Source organism: Salvia hispanica, chromosome 4, assembly GCF_029641045.1.
Source record: "Salvia hispanica isolate PSC_SH4W2 chromosome 4, Shi_PSC_v1, whole genome shotgun sequence".
Classification (NCBI taxonomy): Eukaryota; Viridiplantae; Streptophyta; class Magnoliopsida; order Lamiales; family Lamiaceae; genus Salvia; species Salvia hispanica.
Genome location: NC_142695.1, coordinates 50,316,348 through 50,342,732, shown reverse-complemented (window position 1 = coordinate 50,342,732; position 26,385 = coordinate 50,316,348). Strand labels below are relative to the sequence as shown.

Below are 26,385 nucleotides of genomic sequence, written 5' to 3'. Positions count from 1 at the left end.
ATGAACTTATCGTGGGACGCAGGGAGTATATTACAATGTCATCGTCTTTCAATATATTGCATAATTATCAATTTTCTACTGTATTTGCCAGATAGTTGATGTTGGCTCGTTGGAGCTTACACTGTGTCAGTATTGTGTTTAATACCCCTCCGGGCTCCGTGCCATTATAGTTTGGTTGTATCACTTTTCGGATCTTTCTAAGGTAGTTGAGTCATTTTATTTTCCTCAAAACTTTGTTTTCATTAATTGGCGTGTTCAGGTTAATTGATATAGGAAGTCCAGAATATAATCTTGTCAAGATTTGGTACTATTCCAATTAGTTATCTGTGGAGTGTTTCTAGCGTTCAAGTTCTCGGAGATAAGTCAGTAAATGGAATTTTCATTTATTTATTTTCATATATTTGATGCGTCCCACTCTATATTATGTCTAAATTGCCCATTTGGATGTAACAATTTTGGGGGTGATTGAAAATATCAGGGACAAAAGGGTAATTTAACTTACAAATCTGGATCTGAAATACTCCCTTCGTCCAACTTTAGGAGTTCCGGTTGAGTTCGGCACGAGTTTTAAGAAATATAAAGGAAAGTTAGTGAAAAAAGATAATGGAATGTGAGTCTTATTTTTATATATTAGTTTTATAATAAAATGTGAGTGGAATGTGGGCCTATTACTAATTATGGAATATTCTAAAGTAGGAGTAGTAAACCGGAACTCCTAAAATGGGACGGAGGAAGTACAAGGCAAGAAATAAAAAGCAGTTTGAATTAGGCGCATTCTCCACTTGGACAGTGCAGATTGCAGACCCATGTATTATCAGCAGGCTTCACAAAAATTAATGGGCAACTTGAAGAGCCACCAACTCAAAGAATTACACCATATCTGTACAGCTATTGTAACTTGAACTTACATTATAAGACGATCAATTTCTGTGTGATTAGCTTAATTCGCGAATTGGCAGTCGAAATTCGCACAGTCCCATCACTCAAGTCACTAACAGCTAAAAGCATAAAGTTCAATTAGAGTTTTAACTTTTGGAACAATATAGGAATCACTGAATAGACAAGATAAGGATTACAAACAAGATTTCGTTAAAGTTTATAAAATTGAATATTCTAAATAAATCATAATCTGGAAAGAGAAATCAGTTGATGTGATTGATCATATTTTGTTTGATGTAAGTAGCATTTTACACGTAATCTCACACTTTTAATGAGTATGATCATGACTTGTAAATATACTCGTGCACATAATTTCTGTAATTTCTCAAAATATAACATCAAAATAGTTCAATTTATTGTTGGCTCTGAATTCCTATCATGAAGTAAAACCATCTTATCTTTTCTGTACATACGTGGAGGTGATTAGATTAGTTATTATTATGTTCACAAACAAAGTCTATCCATATCCATTAAACTTTTTTGACCCAAAAATTAATACTACTATTCAAATAATTTTATACACACTTTTATGTATCAACATGTGAAAATAATAAAATACAATATTCTTTGTCTCTTGATATGCTCTACAAAATATTAAGTTCTGTGTATGAGGACACATACTATTATTACAGAAAGTGGATACGGGAATCATTCAAATTGGAAGCCTATCTCTTAAATTTTATAAGCCAAACTTGACACATACAGTCTGTTCAACAACAAGTTCACTGTCTTCTTGTGCAAATTTAGACCTTTTTTTGCGATTTAATAAGTTACATAGGATTAAGTTTTATAAATATTTGGTTTACGATTAAGTCTTATATATATTTGATTATGATACACTGGTACTGGTATAACTCAATATATGTAATTTACAACAATACAATATACAATTAGTGTTATATACTCTTGCCTTCCTCTCTGACGATATTAATTATGGATAATTTCAACTAAATTTAATAATTGAATAATCTCATGTTTCCATACGTTTACGACTAATTGACCTGAGTTGATTCGTTTTGATTTTCAAGAAATATAGGGAAAGTGGGTGGAAGTTAGTGGAATCTTAGTCTTAAGATTATAAATCTCATAAAATTATAAACATTTAAAATTACATAAAAATTAAATTAATACATAATTAGTAAAATAAAAGAGGAGAGAAAAAAGAGTAATTAAAATAGTGAGTGTTGAGTTGCAATGATCAGCCATAATGGTAAAATAAATTGATGTAGTATATGATTAATGAGCGGTCCAACTTTTATTAAATATAAATGCTCATAATTTTATGGGATGGAGAGTATAAGCTAATATAGATGAATTAGTGAAATGTGAGATCTATTAATAAAATCGAAATATCGTGAACGGTCGAAAATAAAAAAATTACTATATGTCAATTAATAATAGATGGAGGAAGTACAATTTAATATCAATCAACCAAGTATTCTCAAATATAGGATTATTATGGAGTAGTACATATACCTTGTCAAATTGTTTTAAAATTACTTATAAAATTTGGATAAATTCTTGTGCAAAACATGCAATTTTAAAATAAAACAAAAAAATCGTGAAGTTCAAATTGTAAGCAATTAATGAATTAACCGACGTCGTCTATCAATAAAAAAAAGACAACTTAAAGTTGAAAGCATCAACAATAAAATAGTACTCCCTCCGCTCCAAGATGATGATCCTTTCCTTGGGCGACACGGGATTTTATGCAATTATATTTTGTGTGTTAAGAGGAGAGAGTAAAGTAAGAGAGAGGGAATAAAGTAGAGATAAAGGTGTTAAATAATGGATCATCTTGATTGGGACAAACTAAAAAGGAAAGTGGATCATCTTTACTGGGACGGAGAGAGTACTAATAGTAATAGAACTTGCATTTGCCCTATATATAATTTGAGTGATCAATTTGTAACGTGAACATCATTTTCCAAATCTTTTTAGCGTTGCCACCACATCAATACATCATCACATAGCCTTCCAAATACATCTCTCTTTTTGGATCCATCCCCAATACTTTGCCACAAACCTGTTTCTCATCTCCGATGGAAAAAGCTAAAGGTTAGCAGCTCATGCGCACTGTATTTTAATTTGGATTTCGTCAATTGCGTTTTTTTTTAGTGCAGCTGTAAGTTCTATCTGTTTTTGGCCTTTTCTTTTTTGTGGTTTGTTTCGATTTGGGGCTATGCGTGTTCGCAATGAGTAAATAATCATCAATTGCAATTTAATCGCTAATCATAATCTGAATCGTTGTGCAATCTGCAAGGTTATGCTGAATCTAGGTAGGGGCTTTGCTTTGCTAATGATCGAGCTTTCGTAAAACTTAGTGGTTGGTTTTTACTATTACTTTAGAGCCGTGAGTTGAGGACAACGATGACTATTAGTTCGTGATTGCGATTATTTTCGATTTATTTCATGACCTGATGGTATTAGTTGGTGGATAAAGTTGGATAAGAGCGGATTACTTAAAATATCCATTTATGTCCAATGCTTGTATTAGTTCGAGTGACTAGATCTAGATGGATGATTTGTATCCCAGCTGAAGTAATAAGATGTGATTTATTCATCTCTTTCTTCCAAGTGCATTGCATACATATTGATGTAGTATTTATTATATTTAGTGTTGAATGTGTAATACAAAAATGGTGTCATTTGACTCATTTTACTAAAGGATGGTGTAGTAGTAATTCTGAGACAATTGGAGATGTTATAATTGCAAAATATTAGCATATGATTACTAGTATTTGCTTTTTTCAAGCTCACTAGAGGATAAATTTAATTTACTACTCCATAATTCATACCCGTATGTCTTATTTTGAGTCTTTGACTGTGCTCCTCAATTAATCAGTTGTTGACGTTAAGGATGGAACTACGGCTACATTCACTCCTCATCAAGAAGGTATTTCAACATTTTTTTTGTGCATTACTATTGCCACTATGGGACATGCCATTTGTTTCTCTCACCTGAAATGAAGTTTGATAAAATCTCTTCGATATAATGACTCTAGTAATTGCTGCAAATCCATGCTTCACAAAGTGTGTCATGTGGATTCTGTCCCTCCATTGTTTTAACTGCAGAGAATACATGCTTCAATACGCATCTGTTATTTGTTGGTAACTTGGATACTTTGACTCGAGTTGGTGGTTTCTTTTGGCTATATGGGATGATTATCACTAATTAATATATATTTCGACGTGGGAGAATAAGCTATATACTATTCCTCTGTTTTCTTCATTGGCTGGCCCTTCTGTTTTACTATTAGTTATTGAAGCTAAAGATGGAGATATTGCTGCTGTTCCTACTGCATTTGCTGGTCATCAAGAAGGCAAGCTTGCTTCTGTACTTTTATTACTTTATACTTCAAGTCTAATTTTTTGGTTAATAATTTGATGCTTCTTATTGTTCTTATTTTATCAAGTCATGTATATTAGTACAACTTATAACATTTGATCTCTGACATGCACGATAACCTTGCAAGTAGAAAATATTGAAGAATAAGCCTAACTTAAGAATGTTCACAAAATTTTAAAAAAAAAAAATATATATATATATATATATATATATATATATATATATATATATATATATATTTCAATCGCGAAGGAATGAATGACTGATTGAATAGTAGAAGAAGACTTAGCACCACACTTTTACTAGGCAATGCATATATGTGATTGTGGATGCAACTTGCATAACTAATCCTGGAAAAAGCTTTAATAAGATGACTTATATGCTTAGCTATAGCCATATCATGTCATAATTATAGAGTGAAATGGAATATTTTGGTTCAATTTACTTTATCTTAAACTGTTCATCCGGTATCATTACCAGTTATCTGCTAAAAAAATTTCAAAGACCCTTCTACGTTAAAACATTGCAGTGATACTTGATATGCAATACTGCCACTGAATTAAATGAACATATGATTTACTTTTGCATTCTGTAGTATCCTCTTTAGCACACGGGTTGGTGCTCAACCTAATACTAAATATATTAACATTATTTTGTAGAATTCATTTTGCAAATCCCATTAGCAAACTAGCTCTCTCTTATGTCTACCTATTACAATGATCTTTGCATTTTACCTCGCTGCATTTTGCTGATTGTCTTCCTTTTCTATTAGTTGTCGATGCCAAAGATGGAACTATCTCAGTGGCGTCTGCATTTCCTGGTCATCAAGAAGGTAATAATCTCAATTCCAATTCCTCAATTTCTTTTTCTGATCCCTTTTGCCTTTTCTCTGCTGCACAAAATGATTGGCGGCGACTTTTAGCACATTTGATTTAAATGAAGTGGAGTTCTTGCATAATTGTATTAGGTTCTTCATAAATTGCTAAGTTATATGAAGTTTGCACACACACGCACACACACACACATACATATGTAGATCCTGTTTGCTGAGTTGAAAGATCTTCTAGTTGATAGAACTTTGACCAATGCAGGAATACTTCCAGTAACTGAGCTATATTTACATAAATAACCAGATATAATAATGTTGTACATTGATAGTATAGGGGGCATACAAAAGGTCTTGAGAGATGGGAAAGACTAAGCAGATTGCTGTTACTGATCTGAGGTCATAATTTTCACAATATTTTAATTGATTGAGGTTGCTCAGTTGCTTGTATTTTTTTGTGTTTTCTCTTACATTTTCTACTAAATGCTTTAGTTTCATATGGACCAATTGTTCATGATTTGACACAATCGACTCTAGCATGTACGTTTCATGCTTCATAACTTCATCTCTGTCCATAACCTGAATTGGCTTTAATCTCCTATGTATCAATGGCTCTGATACCATTAAGAAAGATTTAGTGGATTATTTGCTCAGAGAACTATGTTCTCATTAAGAATGAAGAAAATGGTGAATGTTGTAAGAATTCCCTTAGATTTTCTCTTTTGAAGGTCACACCATAGTTAATTATATGTTCTGTTTATAAGTCTTTGTAACGAATAATCATATACCAAAGTATTACTGTTCTTTGTTCCTGGTTAGAGGACTGTTTTCCCAATTCCTTTATGATTGATAATCTTAGTCAACCATTTGTTGCTTGGTTAAGATACTTTGCAATTTCAAGAACATATGATAGAATAGATAGTAACATTATTGCTTTTGTAATGGCTGCAGCTGTTCAGGATAGAGATCACAAATTCTTGACAAAAGCAGTTGAAGAGGCGTACAAAGGTGTCGATAGTGGAGATGGAGGTCCTTTTGGTGCTGTTGTAGTACAGAATGATGAAGTGGTCGTAAGGTGTCATAACATGGTCCTCAAGCACACAGACCCCACTGCTCATGCAGAGGTTACAGCAATAAGAGAGGTTAGAATATTCCTTATTGTCAACCTGCTTGAACAGTACATTTATCTGAAAACTGTTTTCCTTTATTTGGGTTCATCGTCTCTACGCTGTGTATTCTTACCATGCATTTCCAGGCTTGCAAGAAGCTCAACAGGATTGAGCTCTCGGACTGTGAGATATATGCTTCATGTGAACCATGCCCCATGTGTTTCGGCGCAATCCATCTCTCCAGAATCAAGGTATTGACTGCTGAATTTCCTCTCTTTGCCTTTGAACTTGTATTCGTCTCCACAATCTGACATCTTTATTTCAGAGACTGGTGTACGGAGCGAAAGCTGAAGCTGCTATTGCCATCGGTTTCGATGACTTCATAGCAGATGCATTGAGAGGTACTGGGTTTTACCAGAAGGCTAATCTTGAAATCAAAAGAGCTGATGGGAATGGGGCGATGATAGCAGAGCAGGTATTCGAGAAAACAAAGGAGAAATTTCAACTATACTGAAGAATATTCCTTCAATTGTAATTGTTGATGAAATCTATTTACTCAACAACTGCTCTTTTGTTCTTTGCTGATGCATTTAACGTTTCATATAAAGGGATTTGCTGTATTCTCTTAATAATTGTAACTTTGTAAATGCATAATTATGAAATGAACTTTATTTGAGTTGAAGGCTGCATCAATGATTCAATACATAGTTGTGTGACACAAGTACAACTTACGGATTTGAATATGCTAGTTTAGAAATAATTATTGTATATGATGATATATTCGAGTAGTATTTTTTAGTGATTCAATTCGTAGGTGTGAAATGGAGATTGGGTTGAATTTGTCTTGGCCTTAATCGTGGACCACATGACATTGGATACTATTACAGTATTACTACGTGCTATATAGATGATCTATCTGATTTCAGCCACACTTTTTTATTAGACGAAAAAAAAAACTTAAGAGGTTATTGATCTTTTTTCTTTAAGAGTAGGGGAAATGGATATGATAGGAGTGAGTTCAATTCTACCATTTCCTTAATCTAATTTCATCATTTGAAATTTATATACAATAAAAATAGATAAATTCTAGGTTTAGGATTATGCTTCTTCTGACACAACAACAAAAACTGAAGCAGTTTGAAAGAAAATACTAGTACTAAAAGAATTTTTTTTTCTTTAGGTTTTATAAAATGGTGTTGTAATTGACCTTAGAAAACTCAAATAAACCATTATATCTTCAAAATAAGAAATAAAATAGAATTTTTTTTCTTTATAGTTATACTCCTTCCATTCCACGATAGTTGAGTCATTTCATTTTTTGCACTCGTTTTAGAAAAATGATAATAAATAGTTAAAATAAAGACAAAGTAAAGTAGGTGAGAGAATAATGTAGATAAGACTCTTATTTGCATTATTCTCTCACTTACTTTACTTTTCTCTACTTTAACTATTTATTATCATTTTTTCGAAACGCAGAAAATGAAATGACTCAACTACCGTCGAACGGAAAGAGTATCTGTTTAGTTGGATCGTATTCCATTCATTGTAGTAGTATTACTATAATTGAGTTATTCATATCTTCATGGCAAAAATCAACATATTTAATATCTCATTACTATATTTACTCTCAGTTTAATTTATTAAACACACATTCCTTAATTTCTATGCCAAAAAAACACAATGGCTATAATAAGAGAAATAGATTTTTACTACTTTTTAATTGTCGTGAAGTTGTTAGTTAACGTGGTTAATTAAACAAAGTGTTATTAAATGGAAAGAAAAAAAAGAGTTGAAAATTTTTATATGAAAAGAAAAAAAAATGATTGGGTGTATTAATTAGAAAAAGGAAATTAACCGAAATAAAAATATGTATCTTGGTTGGAACAAATTATAAAAAAAAATTGGATCATCTTAGTTCGAAAGAAGAAAATATTAACTTTTTTTAATATAAGACTAAGTCACTTAATCACAAAATAAATATAAAAAACTCCTACTTACTATTAATTCTTGAAAAATAAATTAAAAATAAAAGATAATGGTATTCATATTGAATGATTACTTAAAATTTAAAAATGAAAAGCCAAATCTAAAAAATAATTGCAAATCTAATTAAAAATGAATAGAAAGGCTCGAGTCAGACGTCTGACAATCGAAAATTGAAGGTCAAAACCGAACACCTCTGTTTCGCAGCGTATAAATAAACAAAAACGAGCAATCCATTTTCTGAAACAATACACAAATTCAAAATTACGTATAATGTTAGATCGCAATTGCGATGATCATCACCATCAATCCAAGCACCGCGAGCGGAGGATTCTTCCAAAGCGCATAATCCTCATCCGCCACGGCGAGAGCGCCGGCAACATCGACGGCGCCGCCTACGCCACCACCCCCGACAACCGCATCCCCCTCACTCCCCAGGGCGACCTGCAGTCCCAGCGCGCCGGCGCTCAGATCTACGACCTCGTATCCGACTCCGGCGCCTCCTCCAACTGGAAGGTCTACTTCTACGTCTCCCCCTACGCCAGGACGCGTTCCACCCTCCGCGGAATCGGCCGAGCCTTTCCGAGGAGCAGAATCATCGGCGCCAGGGAGGAATGTCGGATCCGAGAGCAGGATTTCGGCAATTTTCAGGTTGCTGAACGGATGAAGGTTATTAAGGAGATCAGGGAGAGGTTTGGGAGGTTCTTCTATCGATTTCCTGAGGGCGAGTCTGCCGCCGATGTTTTCGATCGCGTTTCGAGTATGTTCTTTTTTCCTCTCAACTTTAGTATTTCAACTCGCACTTTTTTATTCTCTCTTGGAATTAGCTGCTTGTTATTTTGCGCGTATTGATTTGATTAAGTCGTTGCCCTGATTGATGAACAATCAAGTAGGTCACGTAATGTTTCCTTGAGGTTTTGGATGAACAGTTACCAAATCATGAACATATGTGTCCTTATACTGAGATTGCTGTTTGTAAGATATTATAGTGTATAAAAATATGGCTGCTGAAATGGTATTTACTTGATGCAATGGATCTGAGAGCATTTTCTGGGTGCTGTATATGGCAAGTTTATGCAATTGTTAGTTTAGTTAGCAAACATCTTCAGAGACATTTGAATAGAACATGAATAATAATGTTAGATTTGACGGTATCTGCATTTTCTTCTGATTTTCATGATCGGCTAAGACAAGGAGATAAGAATTGCTTCATGGACTTAGTTTAAAGTCATTATTATTCCATGGATTGTGTACAGTAATATACTAAAAGCTGGTGTTTTATTTCACTTTAATTGAATTTGGCATGCCCATGTAGATTCCCTTCGAAGGTTTACTTTCTCATTTGTTTGGCATGTCATTTATTTTGGCATGACTAAAAAATTATGCCTAGAAAAACTGGGCTGTCAAATGGGAGGAACAGAGTCCTTGATTACAAACTTAAGTTCCTATGAGAACCCATACTGACATAGTATTTCATCTGAATCCACAGTGTTGCGTTAGTGTGCTAACTATAATTTACAGTAATAACTAATAACTTTCAATTCTGTGTATTAAAATTATCAACATAAAGACATTATTATATCAATACAACATGTAAATTTAAATATCAACACAAAGACATAAGTTTATCAACACAAGAATATTGACAAATTTATGTGTTTGTGTTGATATTTTTAACCTACAAAATTGATATTAGTTATTAGTTATTACTGTAAATTAGTTAGTATTTGATCACACCCCTGAATCCACATTTTTAACTCCACATCTGTATTTGGTTTACTCTTGGTGCTGACAAACTTAATACTGATTATTAGGTGTGTATTATTGGGATAGTCTCTCTCTCAAAATGTTCTCATCATTTCTCGTATGTGTGAAAGTGTTGTGTTTAAATGCATTATGTGTGCGTTTTATTGTTATGGGGAGAATTGAATGGTTGGGGAAGGGAGGGAAGAAGAGGGTTCACTATTTAGTGGGTGCCCAGCTAAAGTTATTGGCAGCAGAGTGGGGAAAAAGTTAGAAGCCAGAGGACCATGGAGAGGCTTTGGTTGGCCGTGGCTATTGGATATAGAAAAGAATAAGCATAAGAGGAAAGAATACTAAAAAGGAAGGCAGAGGTGGCTGAGTAAGCAAGAATGTGCGAGAGATAGAAACACACTAATAATATGAACATATTACATGATCATTCTATTTTTATGCGTTGCTGTCTATTTTAGTGTCTCATCTGTTGAACCATTTTAGAGCCACCCCAGGGAAAACAAGAGCAGATCTTGAGTCAAATTTAGTGGTTTAAGGGTGATTATGCCAACAGTTTGCGAAATTGATACAGTTTATCTTGTTTCTTTAGCGCTTGTGAGATATGAAATCAAAGAAATGCTTACTATATGCAGGTTTTCTTGAATCCTTATGGAGGGACATAGATATGAGCAGGCTCCACCATGACCCAACTGACGAACTTAACCTTGTTATCGTATCACACGGACTTGCGATTCGCGTGTTTCTTATGAAGTGGTTCAAATGGACAGTCGAGCAGTTTGAGCACTTGAATAACCTTGGGAACTGTGAGTTCCAGGTAATGCAGCTAGGCGAAGGAGGAGAATACAGTCTTGCGGTCCAACACAGTGAAGAACAAATGCAAGAATGGGGATTATCCCCTGATATGATAGCAGACCAACAGTGGCGAGCTCAAGCTAACAAGGGTAACTGGACCGACAGCTGCTCGTGGTATCCCAACTCCTTCTTTGACAAGTTTGCAGACCCAGAAACTGAAGGCACTGGTGATGAGTTACAATCACCGCCCTATTTTGACTGCTCAAATGATTCTTAATCCGTCATTTTTCTGCCTGTTGATGAACATGTTGTATTGACTTAGTATGCTAACTCATTGAATAGTAAAGAATGTGGGAAACAAGAAAGAGAATTGATGATTAATTTTTGTATGTACCCAGTGCCCTTTGTACTCTACCGTATGTTGGATTTGTATGTGTGTGCACCCATTGTACTCTTCTTTCTTCCTCATTCGTTCACGTTAGGCTGCAAATCGACCATTTCTACCCTGTGGATTTACCCTTTAAAATTATGTTCTGGACCAGCCAGTGGATACTGATACTTGGACGTTGCAACTTGCAATGCAGGTATGCATCGATCTTCCTAAGTGTTACACTCTTTCTATTTTTGCATTTATAAGTGTGAAACTTCAAAATACTTATAAAATAAAACTAACGTATATAATTCCAATCCTAACTTTTCACTTCTTAGACAGTTTATAATCTTGTTTTTGTATTCCATATCCGAGCTAAAAAAAAACTATAGTCAATTTAAATTTGAGCTACAATGCAATGCATCTAAATGCAAACCCTGTGTCATTTTTAAGTTAATAGCCCTTAACTGAAAACTAATAAGTTATTTGATTAATTAATATTCCTTCCGTCCCACATTAATCGTCACTTTTACTTTTCTGCACTCGTTTTATAAAAATGATACTCCTAAGGGCATTAGCAAAAGAGAGCCCTTCTCCGGAATCCATCTCAAAGTCTATCTCCATTTTTCCTGCCACGTCAGCAGGCCCATCCTAGAGCTTATCTCAGAGCCTATTTCATTTCATTTCAAAAACTAAAAAAAGCATAAATATCTAAATAACATAAATAAAATTACATAATAAATTCATTCTTCGATATATTACAATATTGGAAAACAGAATACAACGATAAACGAATTTAAATAAAACATCAGCCCCTCCGATTCCAAAGTTCTTCAATCATATCACGTTGGAGTGCATGATTTGCTCTCGCCGACGTCGGAATCCGAATCCGAATTGTGGGTGAAATTAAACATTTCTAGTGAGAAAAATTGTGAAGTAAAGGATGTAGGTTTGTGAAATGAAGAGGATTGAGGTATTTATTATATAGGAGAAGAAAATTAAAAAATTAATATAAAAAAAAAAGGAAAATCAGCTCCGCCATCGGCCCGAGCCTCCGCAATGGAGGCCTATCGCGGGCCGATGTGAAGCCGATAGGTGCATCGGCTTGGCCGATTAATCGGCGGAACGGCGAAGGCAAAGGGGAAGGGAGATCGGCTCCCTCCCCACTATGGTGACCGATGATGGCTGATTGGGGGACCGATCCATCGACTCTGGGAATCGGCCCCCATTGCGAATGCCCTAATAAATAGTTAAAGTAGAGAAATGACAAAGTAAGAGATAGAATAACGTAGAGAATACTCATAATGTGGGACGGAGGGAGTAAAACATAATTAAAAGATTATTATAAACCTTAATTTAAGTATTGATAAATGGTCATCAATTTTGTAAGGTTCATCCTAATTCCAAAGCAAGCAGGCAATAAATGGTGATCAATTTTGCAATTATTCGGTTGGAGAAAAATACTAGTATGAATTTTCCTCAAACTCATACCTACATGTAGTTAATTACAAAGTACCTATTTCTATCAACTTTAAAATATTACTAGAAGACTATTTGTAATTATATTGATTTTGGAAAATTAGTTATTAGACCCTTGTTTGGTTATATGATTTAACATGTATTTTGTGATTGTGCTTACTCAAATTTATCAATTTATTAGTTAGAGATGACACATACCCACTAAGCTATATTTCTCAACTAATTGTTTTTTAGAAACAAATTTGATTTTTTTCACTAATTGTTAAGTTTTCTTGCTTGAATTTCATGACAATTTAGTTCCGTCTAATCACTAATAGTTTCATATTTATACTATGATACAAATTTTTAACATTTTGTATGATAGGATATGGTTCATTTGAAACTCTATCTTAAAATCAGAATATATTAATATATCAATTCACATATATATTAAATTTAATTACTAAATTAATATTAGTTCGTTAGTTCATGAATATTAATTTCTGACTAAATATCATAAACTCATAGTATATTTTTTTTATCAGGTCAACTGATATTAATATATAGAGAACTGAATAATTTTCAATTTTTAAAATTGCCTGTTTTAAAAAAGTTCTCACTGAAAACACCCTATTGTATAATACTAGGAGTACTATTTAATTATTACTATATGCTGACTAAATCATGAACCAGTTTGCTTCAATTCACTTCCGGTTATGATTTTTATGTGCTCCTTTTCTTTACCTGCTTTACTATCTTCGTTGTTAGATTCATTAACATGAATTTTAGGCGCATAAGTAATTATTGTCTCATAAAAGAGAGAAAATAAAACAAAACATCATAAATAAAAAGAAAGAAAGAAAACAAATAAAACATCATAAATCCGAAAAAATTACTTAGAACTTGGAATGCCCCATAAAGAGGGGTAATTACAATCTAAATTCAAAATATTTTATCAATATTTTAATTGAGTACAAAATATTTTAAATTAACAAATATCATACAAAAAGTTTGACTAGTGTTACCAATTAGTACATTCAATCTAAAAATCACTAACACTATTACTTTTTCTTATTTTTCTCCAAAATTGTGCCCTAAAAAACATGATATTATTTGTCTAAATAATACCTTATGCATTGCCATATGGGCATTTTATCAAGCAATGAATTCACATTTAACTTTCGTAGCTAATTTTAGAGTCGAAAGGATTAAAAATAAGAAAAAGTAACGATATTAGTAATTTTTAGAGGGAATGTCCTAATTTGCAACACTAATCAAACTTTTTGTATGATACTCTCTCCGTCTGCCATTAGGAGTCCCGATCACTTTTGCGCACTCGTTTTATAAAAATGATAATAAATAGTTAAAGTAGAGCAATAGTAAAGTAAGAGAGAGAATAATGTTAAGAAGACTCTTTTCAATATTATTCTCTCTCTTATTTTACCATTTCTCCACTTTAACTATATTTTATCATTTTTACAAAACGAGTGTGCAAAAATGACCGGGACTCCTAATGGCGGACGGAGGGAGTATTTGTTAACTTAAAATATTTTGTATTTAATTGAAATATTGGTGAAACATTTCGTATGTAAAGTGTAATTACCCCAAAAAGATAGTATGAACTAAGAATAGTTAAGTTTTGTTGCTTGAACTAATTTACTTGGATATTTGAATGCTCCATTCATAAAAATGGCAATAATTACATTTTCTTGCTTAAATTAATATTACTTCACATTAGAATGTTCCATTTCCATCCAAAAGTAAGAAAAGTTAAGTTTCTTTGCATGAATATGACTCTAATTTAATTCTGTCTCATCTCTTTATCTCTTATCCCCTCTTTAAAAGTACTATTAATTACGCCGCACACACGCGCTCTTTCTTATACTCTCTCCCTCACAAAATTCACATGTCAAATTCTCAACATGAAATCTCTTCTCCTCCAATCCCTAATCCTCCTCCTCCTCACCTCCGCCGGAGCTCAGCCGCCGCCGGAAGCCAGCATTGGCAGCCACTGCAATGACGCGAGGTCGTCGGCGATCATGTTCGGCGCGCTCTTCTCATTGGTCTTCTTCATGGGGCTCTTCTCGATCTACATCCGCCACAGCAGCGCCGCCCCCTCCGCCGCCCCCTCAATAGGCGCCCGCCGCCTCGCCGCGGGGGAGCGCGGCCTCGACGCGGCGGTGGTCGGAGCGTTCCCGACGTTCACCTACGCGGAGGTGAAGGAGCACAAGATCGGGAAGTGCGCGCTCGGGTGCGCCGTGTGCCTCAGCGAATTCGAGGACGACGAAACGCTGCGTTTGATCCCGAAATGCGACCACGTCTTCCACCCTGACTGCGTCGACACATGGTTCGAGTCGCACGTCACCTGCCCGGTCTGCCGGGCCAATCTCGACGAGCCGGTTCAGTTATCTCAACCGGCGCCCGAGGATGGGACTAGCATTGCGGACAGGACTAATTCGAGAACCGGAGAAATCGCGGTTCAAATAGGAGAGGATGGCGCGAACCAGACCCGGTTCTTTGATTTACCGACCGGGTCCGATAGGTGGTGGTCGGTCCGAACCGCGAGAGTGGTCGGTTTGGATAAGTTTAGGTCGCACTCGACCGGTCACTCGCTGGTCCAACCGGTGGAAAATCTTGACCGGTTCACATTAAGGCTGCCCAACTCGGTTAGGAAGGAGATGATGGACCGGACCGGTTGGACCAGCGCGGCTACTACATTGAGCGGGGAATGGAGCGGCCGGTGGAGTTTCTTCTCAAGAGGCGAAAGGGTTGTCGGCGAAAGTGGGAAAGTAGTGGGCCGCCGCTGAGGGTGCCTTCGTTCGCGTCTTTGAAGCCGAAGACGGACGACAAAACCGGTTTAATGTCGGAAAACCGGAGTAAGTCTTCGGTTTAATATGCTGACTTTGAGCAGAGTAGATCGCTAAGCGTGAGCTTAATAATGTCAGCCACCAAATATTTTTGAATTCTTTCGTTAATCTATTTTGTGTTTGAATTCTTGCTCTTCTTCTTCTTGGTTAGAGGATAAATTAAAAGTTAGACAATGTGAGTATAATATACTTTTAAATGACTAGACCATATTGATCTAATAAGTTATAGTACTATAACATCATATAGTCTTATTAGCTTGTTATTGATATTTATAATTATCGAGTAATATGTATGTTTGTAAAGGTAAAAGGTCTATGTTGTCTCATCGCTTGAGCATTTTTCATTGATGTTTCTATTGTTTCGGTAAATTTTAAAAGAGTACTCAACACATGATTTTTCAGGATACAAATATACCGCAAATTTTTTTCAACCACCGTGGTTTTGAAATATTATGTCACAAAAGAATTATATACCAAAGAATGTACAATCATCACAAGAGACGCAAATACCAACCCTAATTGCCTTACGATATACCTCAATGCGTTTATCGGAATACCGCTCATCCAAAAGCAGCAGCCTCGTCGGCCCTCCCACTTATGCAGCTGCGGAGCGATCATCCTTTCCCAGCTCAACTTAACACCCCCCATTCCTCCCGACATCTTTAATCACCCTCTTCTCACAAACTGAAAAGTCCTCGATAGCTTATCCCAATACAGAACTGCATTCATCTGCTTGCCATCAGAAGATTATACACACATCCAATCAGGATTAGAGATATTATTGAGTATCAAAATGAGCATTATTTTAAATCTTGGTTGGATGATACAAAAGCTGATCTCTTAATTAGATCCTCAATCAAAGCAGAAAATGCAGCATCAGGAAAAGCACAAAGCATGAGTAGTCTTCAAATATGCTTATGTAAAACCTAAATTCCAAATCCAGTGACATAGGCTAAATCACTTCAATCTCATTGTGATCGAGTCAATATGCGATGAAAAAGACAGGACATTTTCCACACAAGAAGTGAAAATGCATATGCTTAGATAGCATGCACTCTTAGTTCAACATATATAATCATTCTATCTGAAGCGAAGATAGTGTAAACCATATGAAATCTTCATTGAAGAAAATTAACAAAACCCAAATCCCTTGATAAATATAGACAATTCCCAGATGTATTCTCTGAGAGTTAAGTCATAAGATACCACTAAATTTATGAATACTTATCATCCGTTCATCATTCATAACATCACCTCATCCAACCAATAAACAAAGAAATGATAGGCCTCAAAACGAAAATACAAATTCCAAAAATCAACGATTAGCTACACGGTAAGTGAAAATAAAACTAACTTGTTAAGGCTGCCTGAGAGCTTCTTGGATGGGCGACATGACAAAGAATTAGAAGCAAAAATGGCCACCAGCAATACCAATGTACTGCAATCAAGGCCCTGAAACATACCTATTAAAGTTAGAATCAGTTTTCTACATTCTAGGCCAGTCTGTAATTAAACGAGGCAAGAAGCAAAATGCACCTTCATATCTGAAATTGAGACGATGCAACTCGAGTTCTCTCCCTTTTAACTGGTTCTTGCTAATCATGGAAATATCCCTGCAAGCATCACTTATTACCTTTACACTAGGCTTTATTGATTCCTTAATACATCCATCTATGCATTCAGTCATCATTGTCAAACAGACAGTAAAGACTAAAGCATATGAGAAAGAAACTAACTCTATTATTTCTTCCTTCTAGCTATCACCATTACTATCTCAATGAAAATCAATTTCCAAGAAAAAAGATACAGAGATATACACAACACATAGGCTTAGAATCATATTCTGCAATTTAAATCAATAGAAACCACTGAAACAGTCAAAGCTAGATTGGAAATCACATAGTACTTCATTATTCCAAAATGCCATCCAAATTCAATGCAATCTCGGAAACTACAACATTTGAAATCACCATTACCATCTCAATGAAATCCATTTCCAAGAAAACAAGCCCAGAATCATATTATGCAATTCATATCACTACAAACCATTGAAACAGTCATTGCTTATTGCCATCCAAATTCAAAGCAAATCTAAGAAACTACAACATTTGAAACAAACAAAATGATGAATTACACATCATCTTGGCACACTGCTAACAAGCCTTGCCCCAACTCTATCAAGCTGATTCACCATTGCCACAGACTTCAAATTCCCCTCTCTCCAAAAAGCCTCCACCATTCTCTCCCCAATCTCCCTACCCCTCTCCTCAGAGTCAGTCACCGCCACCGCAGTCGGCCCAGCCCCACTGATCGTGCAGCCAAACGCCCCCGCCTTGATCGCGGCCTTCTTCACCGCCTTCATCCCGGGAATCAGCGGCGCCCTGCTCGGCTCCACGATCTTATCGGACGACAGCGCCTTCCCTAACCCAACCACGTCCCCCTGCAGCACCGACGCCACCAGAGCCCCCGCCTGGCTGCAATTCCAGACGTGATTCGACATCGATACCTCCGGCCGCAGCGCCGCCCTCATCTCCTTGGTCGGAGCTTCGAATTCCGGATTCACCAACACAAAATAGAGACTCTTCTCATGAGGGAATTTGAGCTGCATTAATTCCAAGGGCTCGTAGCTTCGGATCAAAACGAAACCCCCCAAAATCGAGGGCGCCACGTTGTCGGCGTGGTAGCCGGAGACCTTCGCCTCCGATTCCAATCCAGCAATGACGAGCTCCGATTGAGAGAGAGGGGCGCCGAATAGCTCGTTGACGGCGACGGCGGAGGCGGCGGCGCTGGCGGCGCTGGAGCCGAGGCCGCTGCCGAGGGGGAGGCCCTTGTCGAGGGAGAGGGAGAGGCCGACGGAGCGGATCCCGAGCATTTTCATGACGGAGAGGGCGGCGATGCCGGCGCAGTTGAGGAGGGGGTCCTTGGTGAGGCGGGATCCGGCGCCGGAGATGTGGGAGATGGCGAGGTCGCCGGGGTGGACGGCGGGGTCGATGTGGAGGGTGACGTGGTCGCCGATTCCATCGACGGCGCAGCCGAGGAAGTCGAAGCCGGGGCCTAGGTTGGCGACGGTGGCGGGGGCGAAGGATTTGACGGAGGAGAAGAGGGGGAGGGGCTCGGTGGATTTGGTGTAGGTGGAGGAGGGGAGTGCGGAGGTGGTGAGTCTTGATTGTTTGGATTGGGAGATGTTGTTGGTGGCGGCGGCGGTGATGGTGGTTAGATTGAGGTATGTGGTGGTGGCCATTGTGACTGAGTTGGAGAGTGGCAGTGAAAAGGGTTAATTTTGCTAATGCTAAATCAAATAGCCTACACTCATAGGTATTTAGTCAAACTAATTACTAGTACTAATAATCAAATCGTGGTAATTAACTAATCGTGGCAATGGTGGTAAATTTAGAATACCTCAGATATTTTGTTTGGTAAGAATGATCTAAATTTATATGAAACTGAATTTGAAGAAATTATATAATGTGTGCAATATATATAGTGTGAGCAACTTGTGTAGTATATGTAATTTATGAAGATGTTCAATGTTATAACTCTATGGAATTCAAAATATCTATTTTTTATATCGCAATTCAAATTGTGGAATTCAAATTATGAAATTGAGAGGAATTGGAATTCAAGATTTTTTATGGCACCAAACATTGAATTCGGAATTGAAGGCTCCAGTTATAATTCCGTAAGCCAATTCCGTGATACCAAATGAGGCCTTAGTTATTGAATTGCATCAAAATTCTTAAGCGTCGTGTGTCGCCGTTTGGACATAGAATGCAATGCTAGATCCAAGGATTGTGGATCAATTGTGGGGCCGAAGGTTGAAGACGAGGGAGAGAAAGGAGTTTCGTGGCGAGAGGAGGCCACATATGGGCTCCGGTCGGGTGCAGCACCATCCACTCGACCAAGTGGATGACTTACCAGCCATACCGGGTGACACGTGCAGATGGCAAAATGTGATACCACGAGATCGGGAGTTCGGGACACACTGCACCCAGCAGGTGGAGCATCCTAAACGCATATTTTGTTGATGAAAACCCTTTTCTCACATGTATAAATACCCTTCTTTCATTATGGAGAGAAATGTTTTTATATTTTTTTGAGAGCGTACCTTCCAATTGTTGGGTCGAGATGATCTTTAAGTTCCATAGCAATGGCGACATTGGGCCATTTAGAAGTGTGCCTCTAATATGGTGTTTACTTAGAGCATCTCCAAGGGAAGATGTAAATGGAGAGGTAAAGAAAAATAACTACCATATTTTTTTCTTCTATATAAAATTTCATTTTTCAAGGGGAAGGGTAATTGAGAAGGTATTATACCTTCTTTCATTTTGAGAATGTATCTTTACCTCTTTTTGGAATAAAAGGAAAAGTTAGTTATTTTATTTGTTTTTTTCGTTTACATTGTTCTCTTAGAGTTCATTGCTTTTTGAGAAGGTATAATTGTATAATTTCCTGTTTGATAAGGTAAATGAGAAATATACCTTCTCAATTTTTCTTTTTCCCTTTGAATTAGGGGTGGAGTTTTGTAAATAGTTGCTTGGATAAAATTCTTTAGTATCCTATGTTATTTACTCAACACTTTTCTTATTGTCTTAATTAATTTTATGCTTGTTGAGTTGTTTCAATATTTGGTTAGTTTAAAACGTATTATTACTTTCTTCGTTCACTAATAAATCGTCTTATTTTGTTATTTTCATCCGCCCACCGATAAATACTCATTTACTTTTTTACTACTTTTGATAATAAACTCGTATTATACTAATTTTATTTCATTCATATTTTATTACTATGACTTATTTTATATTGATTTTTTTTTATTCACTTTCCATTACGTTCTTTAAAACATATGCTCGGTCAAAATGAGCAACTTTTGGTGGAGGAGTGTCATTTGTGTTTATTTCTAATGTTGCTTACAAGAATTTATCTATCCTATATACTACATCGCAATTTAATTCTCTTATAAATTATGGGGGAAAATCAGTCGAAATTTCATGCCCATTTTGAGGCTCTTATTATATATTCAGACCAACACATTTAAGCCCAAAGCCCACCTCTGCATTCGATTTGCTCCTTTTGAGGCTCTCACTATACATCCTCCTTTTCAGCCCGCGACTAATACGACTGATATAAGATTGGTTTATAATTGTATCTACTCTATTGGCGTAGTTTCTTTCAAATCTATTTTATTTCGTATTGTATTATGCCTGACAAATGTTTCTGTACCACAATATCAACATACTAGAACTATTACTAATTAAATTCAAAATATTTAATTATATTAAGATTCTTTTTGTTCATGCATATTAATATGAGTAGTATATGATTTCATTAAATTATAGTATTTGGAGATAATTAGTCATGATGGGACAATTATATAATAAGACGGTGCATCATATATAGACTATAACGTTAACTCACTATACTAGGCTTGATAAATCACCATTTTTCAACGACACTAATTGCAATATATCATTTCGAATCAATAATACTCTTAAGGTAGTCCAATTTATAGTATATGGGGAGACGCCCCATCAAAAAAGATGTCTCAACCATCATCGCATTGAAGATTGAAGTGACATTTCAAATATTTTTCAAAAAAGATAATCTTATAGCAATCACTAATTCAAGATCAAAATAGTAATAATCATGTATTGGCAATAATAAAGTCAAACTCCATCAACCTTATATTGATGATTAATTGATGCAATTATGCAAACTCAAATGCTAGTTATAACATCCACAAATATCATGGAAAACAACATCCAATTTGAAATCAAGAAAATAAATCCCCCCGAATTAATATTTGTCGAGTAAAAATTCGAGCATAGAAAAATTTGATCCGTTAACTGATTTTCCTATTTCTTTTTTCTTTTTCTTCTATTTCATTTTTGTTTATATTCACTTTCTCTTTTTTTTTTTGCCTTTTTCCCTTTTTTCTACATTATTTGTTTTTATTTATTATTTTTTGATTAAAAATATGTGCTGTGTATTCTATAAATGAGACTCTTAGTATTAATTTTAAAAATAATTTATTCATGTTAGTAATAGTCAAATTTTCAAAAGAAAATTATAAAAATATTAATTAATAATTATGTGTGTATCTATGTAAAATGTGTTGTAAAAATAGAATTATGATAGGTAAATTATAGTACGTCTTACTAGTACTCCATATTTGGATAGATTCCTTATTGAAGTAGATTTAGAGAATTTTGGAATATATAATTATGGATAGGACACACATGAATAGGAATTTTTATTTTCATTTTCATTTTCATTTTCATTTTCATTTTCATTTTCTACCATGACCTCAAAAAGAGAAAGAGAAAGGGATAGAAAAACTGAAAAGTGAGGAGCTTTTGTTGGTTTCGATCGGAAGGGGCCCCTGGCATGTGTTCTTTTCAATTTTCTTGGCATTGTTCAAACCTACTTTTTCTGTCCAAAGTAGATTTTGAGAGCGTCGAAAATGGTTGGAATGTCTCATCAACCTTCACATACAAATTAATCAATTATTGCGAAATTTTTATTGAATTATTTAGATATTTTAGTGCCTTACTATAATCTAATCTGTCTTGTTCTTATTGGCTTAGGAACAAATTGCACTGATATTATTGCATGATTAATTCTCCAAGTATAGTATTTTAGCTACTTGTTTAATCATTGTACTAATTTTCTAGGTAAAAAGATCAATTAATAATTGCACCATCTTATCTTGCTAAATAAAGTTGAAGTATGATGTACATTAGTCAATCAATAATTTATTAAGGCCATGACGTTATTAGTTAAGCAGGGTGTGATTTGTTTTTAATCATGAAATGCATAAATTTAAAGATCGTATCACGATGGAGCCGAACCCAAGACTTTTGACCTTATACATTAACGTTATACTACTAGCGTCTATGCAAACACTCACAATCATTTTCATTATTATGCTAATTTAGTTATATGTGTATTTCAATAAATAATTTAACAAAGTAGAATGTTAACCATTCTTTTAAATCTTAATTTATTTTTACTTTCCATTTATAATTTGAATCATGTAAAAATCTTTTCTATCCCTTGAGTTAAGCGGGTTGTTTTTCACATGATTTCATAAAAATTGGTAGTTTTGCATTTTGCTTATGAGAAGTGGACTGTATCACCCTAACCCATTCACACAAAATTTATCACTACTAAAGACAAACTACAATTCACACTAATTATACAAATTCGATTAATAATTATTTGTGTTATCAGCATTAAAAATTTTCTGAAAAATGCTTCCCATTTTTATTTTTATTTTTCATTTTAGAACCCCACAGCCCCCGAAAAGTCAGAAAACACTCAAAATTGGACATACAAATACAAATCAATGTACATCTTGTACGTTTATTTAGTGTAACTAAACCAAATGATAGTCTATTTTTTAAAATTTGTTAATTTATTAATATTACTAATAATTATACTGCTTGGCAAAGATGCCATTTTATTAATGAATGTTTCCTTTTCACAATTTTGTACGAGTATATATAAATGATACCACATGATGTGGTTGTAGTGTCACATGGTGGTATCAATTATTCTTAACTTGGGTCATAGGTCCACATTAATTTCTGGATCTTACTCATATTAATGATGACGATGTAGTCTTTTCTATATACATGGCCCATTTCCACCCTTATCATAAATGGATATTTTACACTTTTAATTTTTTATTTTTTATTTTGGTGCACTATAACATTTTTCTTTCATTTTTAGAAACGCACATGATATATTTTACTCACTGATAAAAGTTGGAATAGTTGTGAATAAATTTGGACTTAGAGGCAAAAGTTTATTCAAATAAATTAAATTAGATTTTCCACTGGAAAATGGGAAGATTATATAACCTTCACAAATTATTATCTAGATTTATCATTTTTATAATTCAAGCATATGATAAAATTAATACAAAATGTTTGCACCAGTGAAATGTGAAATGGTTACATTTTTCCACCTTTAAATTAAGTTGATTTTTGTAACATGCAATATAGTACTAGTATATTTTTACATATATATGTGGTTTATAAACTATCTAGTATAAAATAGTTTCTCAAAATATAAAATAGAAGTAGGAGTATTTACTTGGAAATGGCAAATATTAGCTAGAGAGGATGAGGTCCCTCTATAGTCTATATACCAATGTGGTGGTACATTTTCATAAGACAACAACTTCACAACTGAAACTATTATGAAGCAGACGTAGGCATGTCTATCAAATTAAATGTATATATATACTCCATAAGGTTGAATGAAAGTTCACAAAAAATAATCTTATTCCTTAAAATGTAGTACTAAAATTTTTGCTTTCATGCTTTACCTTTATTTTCCCCTCTTTTTCATATTTTACCCAATTTTCCATCTTATTTCTCATACTTTATCTAGTATTTTTTTTTTCATTCTCTCTTAAATATTTTACTAGTTTTTTTTTTTAAAAATTGTGTCATTCACAATTTTTTTTTTTTAACATAGCAACTGGGAGTACTTTATAATTTGGTGGCAGCAGTGTTAAATTTTTATACGTACATGTTGTATAAGCTATAGCTGTCAGTGGTCAAATTCCACCTGTTTCCACATTCATTTAAATTTCTATCATAATGCTTGCTTTTATTTTATTAAATTATTATTTGGCATATATTAAGCCGACACAAATAAAATTTAGAATAAAAAAACTCTTTATTGGGATAGCTGCTGTCCTGCCTCCTGCCCAACCCCAGTCGCTATCTTCTTCCCACTTACATAAAGTTGCAATATTGTCTCTACTCACCAAATAATTTTAGTACTTTGAGATGAACATACTCTGATAAATAATTTCAATTATAGTGATATTTCACACTGTTTGTCAAATTTATAATACTCTAAAACTTAATCATCCATCTTTATAATTCGACGAAGAGTTTTTAAAGTTTGGTAAATATTGTGTCAGAGAAAAATTGAAACTCATTAAATTCACATAATGTGGTACTAGTAAATTGATTTGACATCCAGTCCACTAATTAGTTATATTTCCATCACGTCTTCTTTAATTTTTAAATAACCTTTTGACGATCTCGATACCTTTTGGATTTTTTAGAATTTTTGGAAAAGAAAGAAATTGAGTAGTGTTTTAAGGAGTATTACTCTTTATTCAGAGTACAAAGTAGGTAAATCTAAAATGAAAACTACCAAAATAATTATAATGATTAATAATAGAGGCATCGCAGCGATTGGCGAAAGTACACTATGATTTCGAATTGACTGAGATAATTTTGTGGAATTTTGCAGTGAGAGTACGATCTTAATTTCCTATAGTAAACTGCCAAGTTCATGATATAATTTTAAAAATCAGTTAAAAATATTTCTTGATATGATGGAAGTAGGAATCACACCATTTATAGATATTAGATTTTCTTTATATATGTTATGATAAAAAAAATAGATTTACTTCTGTAGTATACTAATGTCATATATTTTCAAATAAGCAATGACAATTTTTTTTTATAAATAAATAATGTTAATTTATTATCCATGACATCCATACAAAATTTTCGAGTATTAATATAATACTACTACAATTTACCAAAAATTACCATTGAATAATTGAGACAATTCAAGGTTTATTACTACTTTTCTAAACAAAATTTAAAGTTATTTATCAAACCAGAATTTCCACATTTTATATTTTTTTATAAAAATTATCCTTGAATAATTTGAAGATATTCTCTCCAATTATATATTGTCACTGCACTTCATTGAAGTGTGTAAACATGAGACACGATGAGCTTACAATTTCTTTGTAGATACACACTTGTACAAGCTCGCGTTTCATAATATTTAAAAAAAGCAATGATAAACAACTAAATTTTGTACAACTAAAACAAGATTATATCAGTAATTTTAATGTGTTAATTAAATATTAAAATAATAGATATAGTTAGTTAGCAAATTAAAACCAATTTATTAGTTTTTAGTCTCATTTTCAATTTTTTATTTTTATATTTGAATTATTTCTTTATTATTTTTAAAATTTGTATTAAAGTATGCATTAATTACATTTTATGGTTCAAAAAAATTTAAAAAAATTATACACAAATACCATAATATTGTGCACATTCCCTATACTATATATATGTCTATACTTTTTAATTAAATGCATAAATAAATTAACTTTTTAATCAAATAAACCAATTTTTGGTTGTACAAAATTTGGTTGCATAGACTTATTGTTTAAAAAATGATACGAGATTTTTTAGAAGACAGTATCCCTTCCGTTATATAATAATAGAGTCATTTTATCATTTTAGTACGTTTCATAGCAGTAGAATCATTTTCTTTTCTATTAAAAGTCAATATATTTTTACACACCTACTTTATTCTCTCTTACTTTTTTTTTCTCTCTCTCTATCTTTTTCATTTTCCACTTTACTCTCCATTTGCTTAACTCATAGTATAACACAATTTTTTTAATCTCTGCAACGAAAAGAAACGCCTCCATTATTATGGAACGGAGGGAGTATTGTTTTGTGTGGAGACAGAAAATAATATAATTATATTAACATAAGATAATTTTTTTTAAAAATAAATGTAATATTTTTTATGAACAAATTAAAAAAAAGTTATGGGACGAAGTAAGCACTGTACTACCTAATATACTTTAATTTCTTAGTAGATGCACAGTCTGAAAAAATACATATACTTTAATTTCTTTGTAGATACATACTCCTAGATGAAAAGAAGATGCTTATATTTAAATGTCTTTGTAGATACACACTCATAGATAAAAAAAAGATACTTATATTTGAAAGATTTATTAGGATTTCTAGATAAGAAGATTAAATAGAAAAGAAAATTGAATAGTAATTGAACAATTATGTTCCCATTAAAATGTTGATGAAGAAAGCAAGTTGCAATGAAACACACTGCTGCTTTTACACCAGTCAACAGCA

General features: G+C 34.0%; 2 protein-coding genes and 2 pseudogenes across 8 annotated transcripts; 3 read left to right on the top strand and 1 right to left on the bottom strand.

The window, feature by feature from the left end:
* Nucleotides 1-2,845: 2,845 nt before the first annotated feature.
* On the top strand, nucleotides 2,846-6,905 carry LOC125196191 (guanosine deaminase-like). Of its 2 annotated transcripts, XM_048094602.2 has the most exons (7): nucleotides 2,846-2,997; nucleotides 3,785-3,835; nucleotides 4,200-4,262; nucleotides 5,061-5,120; nucleotides 6,066-6,256; nucleotides 6,370-6,474; nucleotides 6,549-6,905. In XM_048094602.2, exons 1-7 carry the CDS (start codon nucleotides 2,982-2,984, stop codon nucleotides 6,735-6,737), a joined length of 675 nt encoding a protein of 224 aa, XP_047950559.2. In that variant the 5' UTR covers nucleotides 2,846-2,981; the 3' UTR covers nucleotides 6,738-6,905. The 2 variants fall into 2 exon arrangements, with proteins under 2 accessions (XP_047950559.2, XP_088913867.1); XM_089057741.1 differs by lacking the exon at nucleotides 3,785-3,835 and having other exon boundaries at nucleotides 2,866-2,997.
* Nucleotides 6,906-8,399: 1,494 nt separating this feature from the next.
* Nucleotides 8,400-11,164, top strand: LOC125192246 (phosphoglycerate mutase-like protein AT74). Its single transcript, XM_048089765.2, has 2 exons — nucleotides 8,400-8,966; nucleotides 10,594-11,164. Exons 1-2 carry the CDS (start codon nucleotides 8,480-8,482, stop codon nucleotides 11,028-11,030), a joined length of 924 nt encoding a protein of 307 aa, XP_047945722.2. The 5' UTR covers nucleotides 8,400-8,479; the 3' UTR covers nucleotides 11,031-11,164.
* A 3,299-nt stretch (nucleotides 11,165-14,463) lies between these two features.
* Nucleotides 14,464-15,581, top strand: LOC125195655 (E3 ubiquitin-protein ligase ATL6-like; annotated as a pseudogene).
* A 270-nt stretch (nucleotides 15,582-15,851) lies between these two features.
* On the bottom strand, nucleotides 15,852-18,836 carry LOC125195653 (homoserine kinase pseudogene; annotated as a pseudogene). Of its 5 annotated transcripts, none has more exons than XR_016129002.1 (4): nucleotides 17,583-18,836; nucleotides 16,985-17,061; nucleotides 16,803-16,911; nucleotides 15,852-16,167 (listed from the first exon to the last, which is right to left on the bottom strand). The product of XR_016129002.1 is annotated as a homoserine kinase pseudogene, transcript variant X5 (transcript). The 5 variants fall into 5 exon arrangements; XR_016129000.1 differs by having other exon boundaries at nucleotides 15,853-16,177; XR_016128999.1 differs by having other exon boundaries at nucleotides 15,853-16,177; nucleotides 16,803-16,900.
* Nucleotides 18,837-26,385: the final 7,549 nt, after the last annotated feature.

Excerpts from the sequence above, each read along its gene's own strand:
- LOC125192246 (XM_048089765.2), top strand. The coding sequence starts at position 8,480 with ATGTTAGATCGCAATTGCGATGATCATCACCATCAATCCAAGCACCGC. Across the intron at positions 8,967-10,593 it reads TGTTTTCGATCGCGTTTCGA|GTTTTCTTGAATCCTTATGG; the intron begins GTATGTTCTTTT and ends TACTATATGCAG.
- LOC125196191 (XM_048094602.2), top strand. Across the intron at positions 3,836-4,199 it reads ATTCACTCCTCATCAAGAAG|TTATTGAAGCTAAAGATGGA; the intron begins GTATTTCAACAT and ends TTTTACTATTAG. Across the intron at positions 6,257-6,369 it reads AGGTTACAGCAATAAGAGAG|GCTTGCAAGAAGCTCAACAG; the intron begins GTTAGAATATTC and ends ATGCATTTCCAG.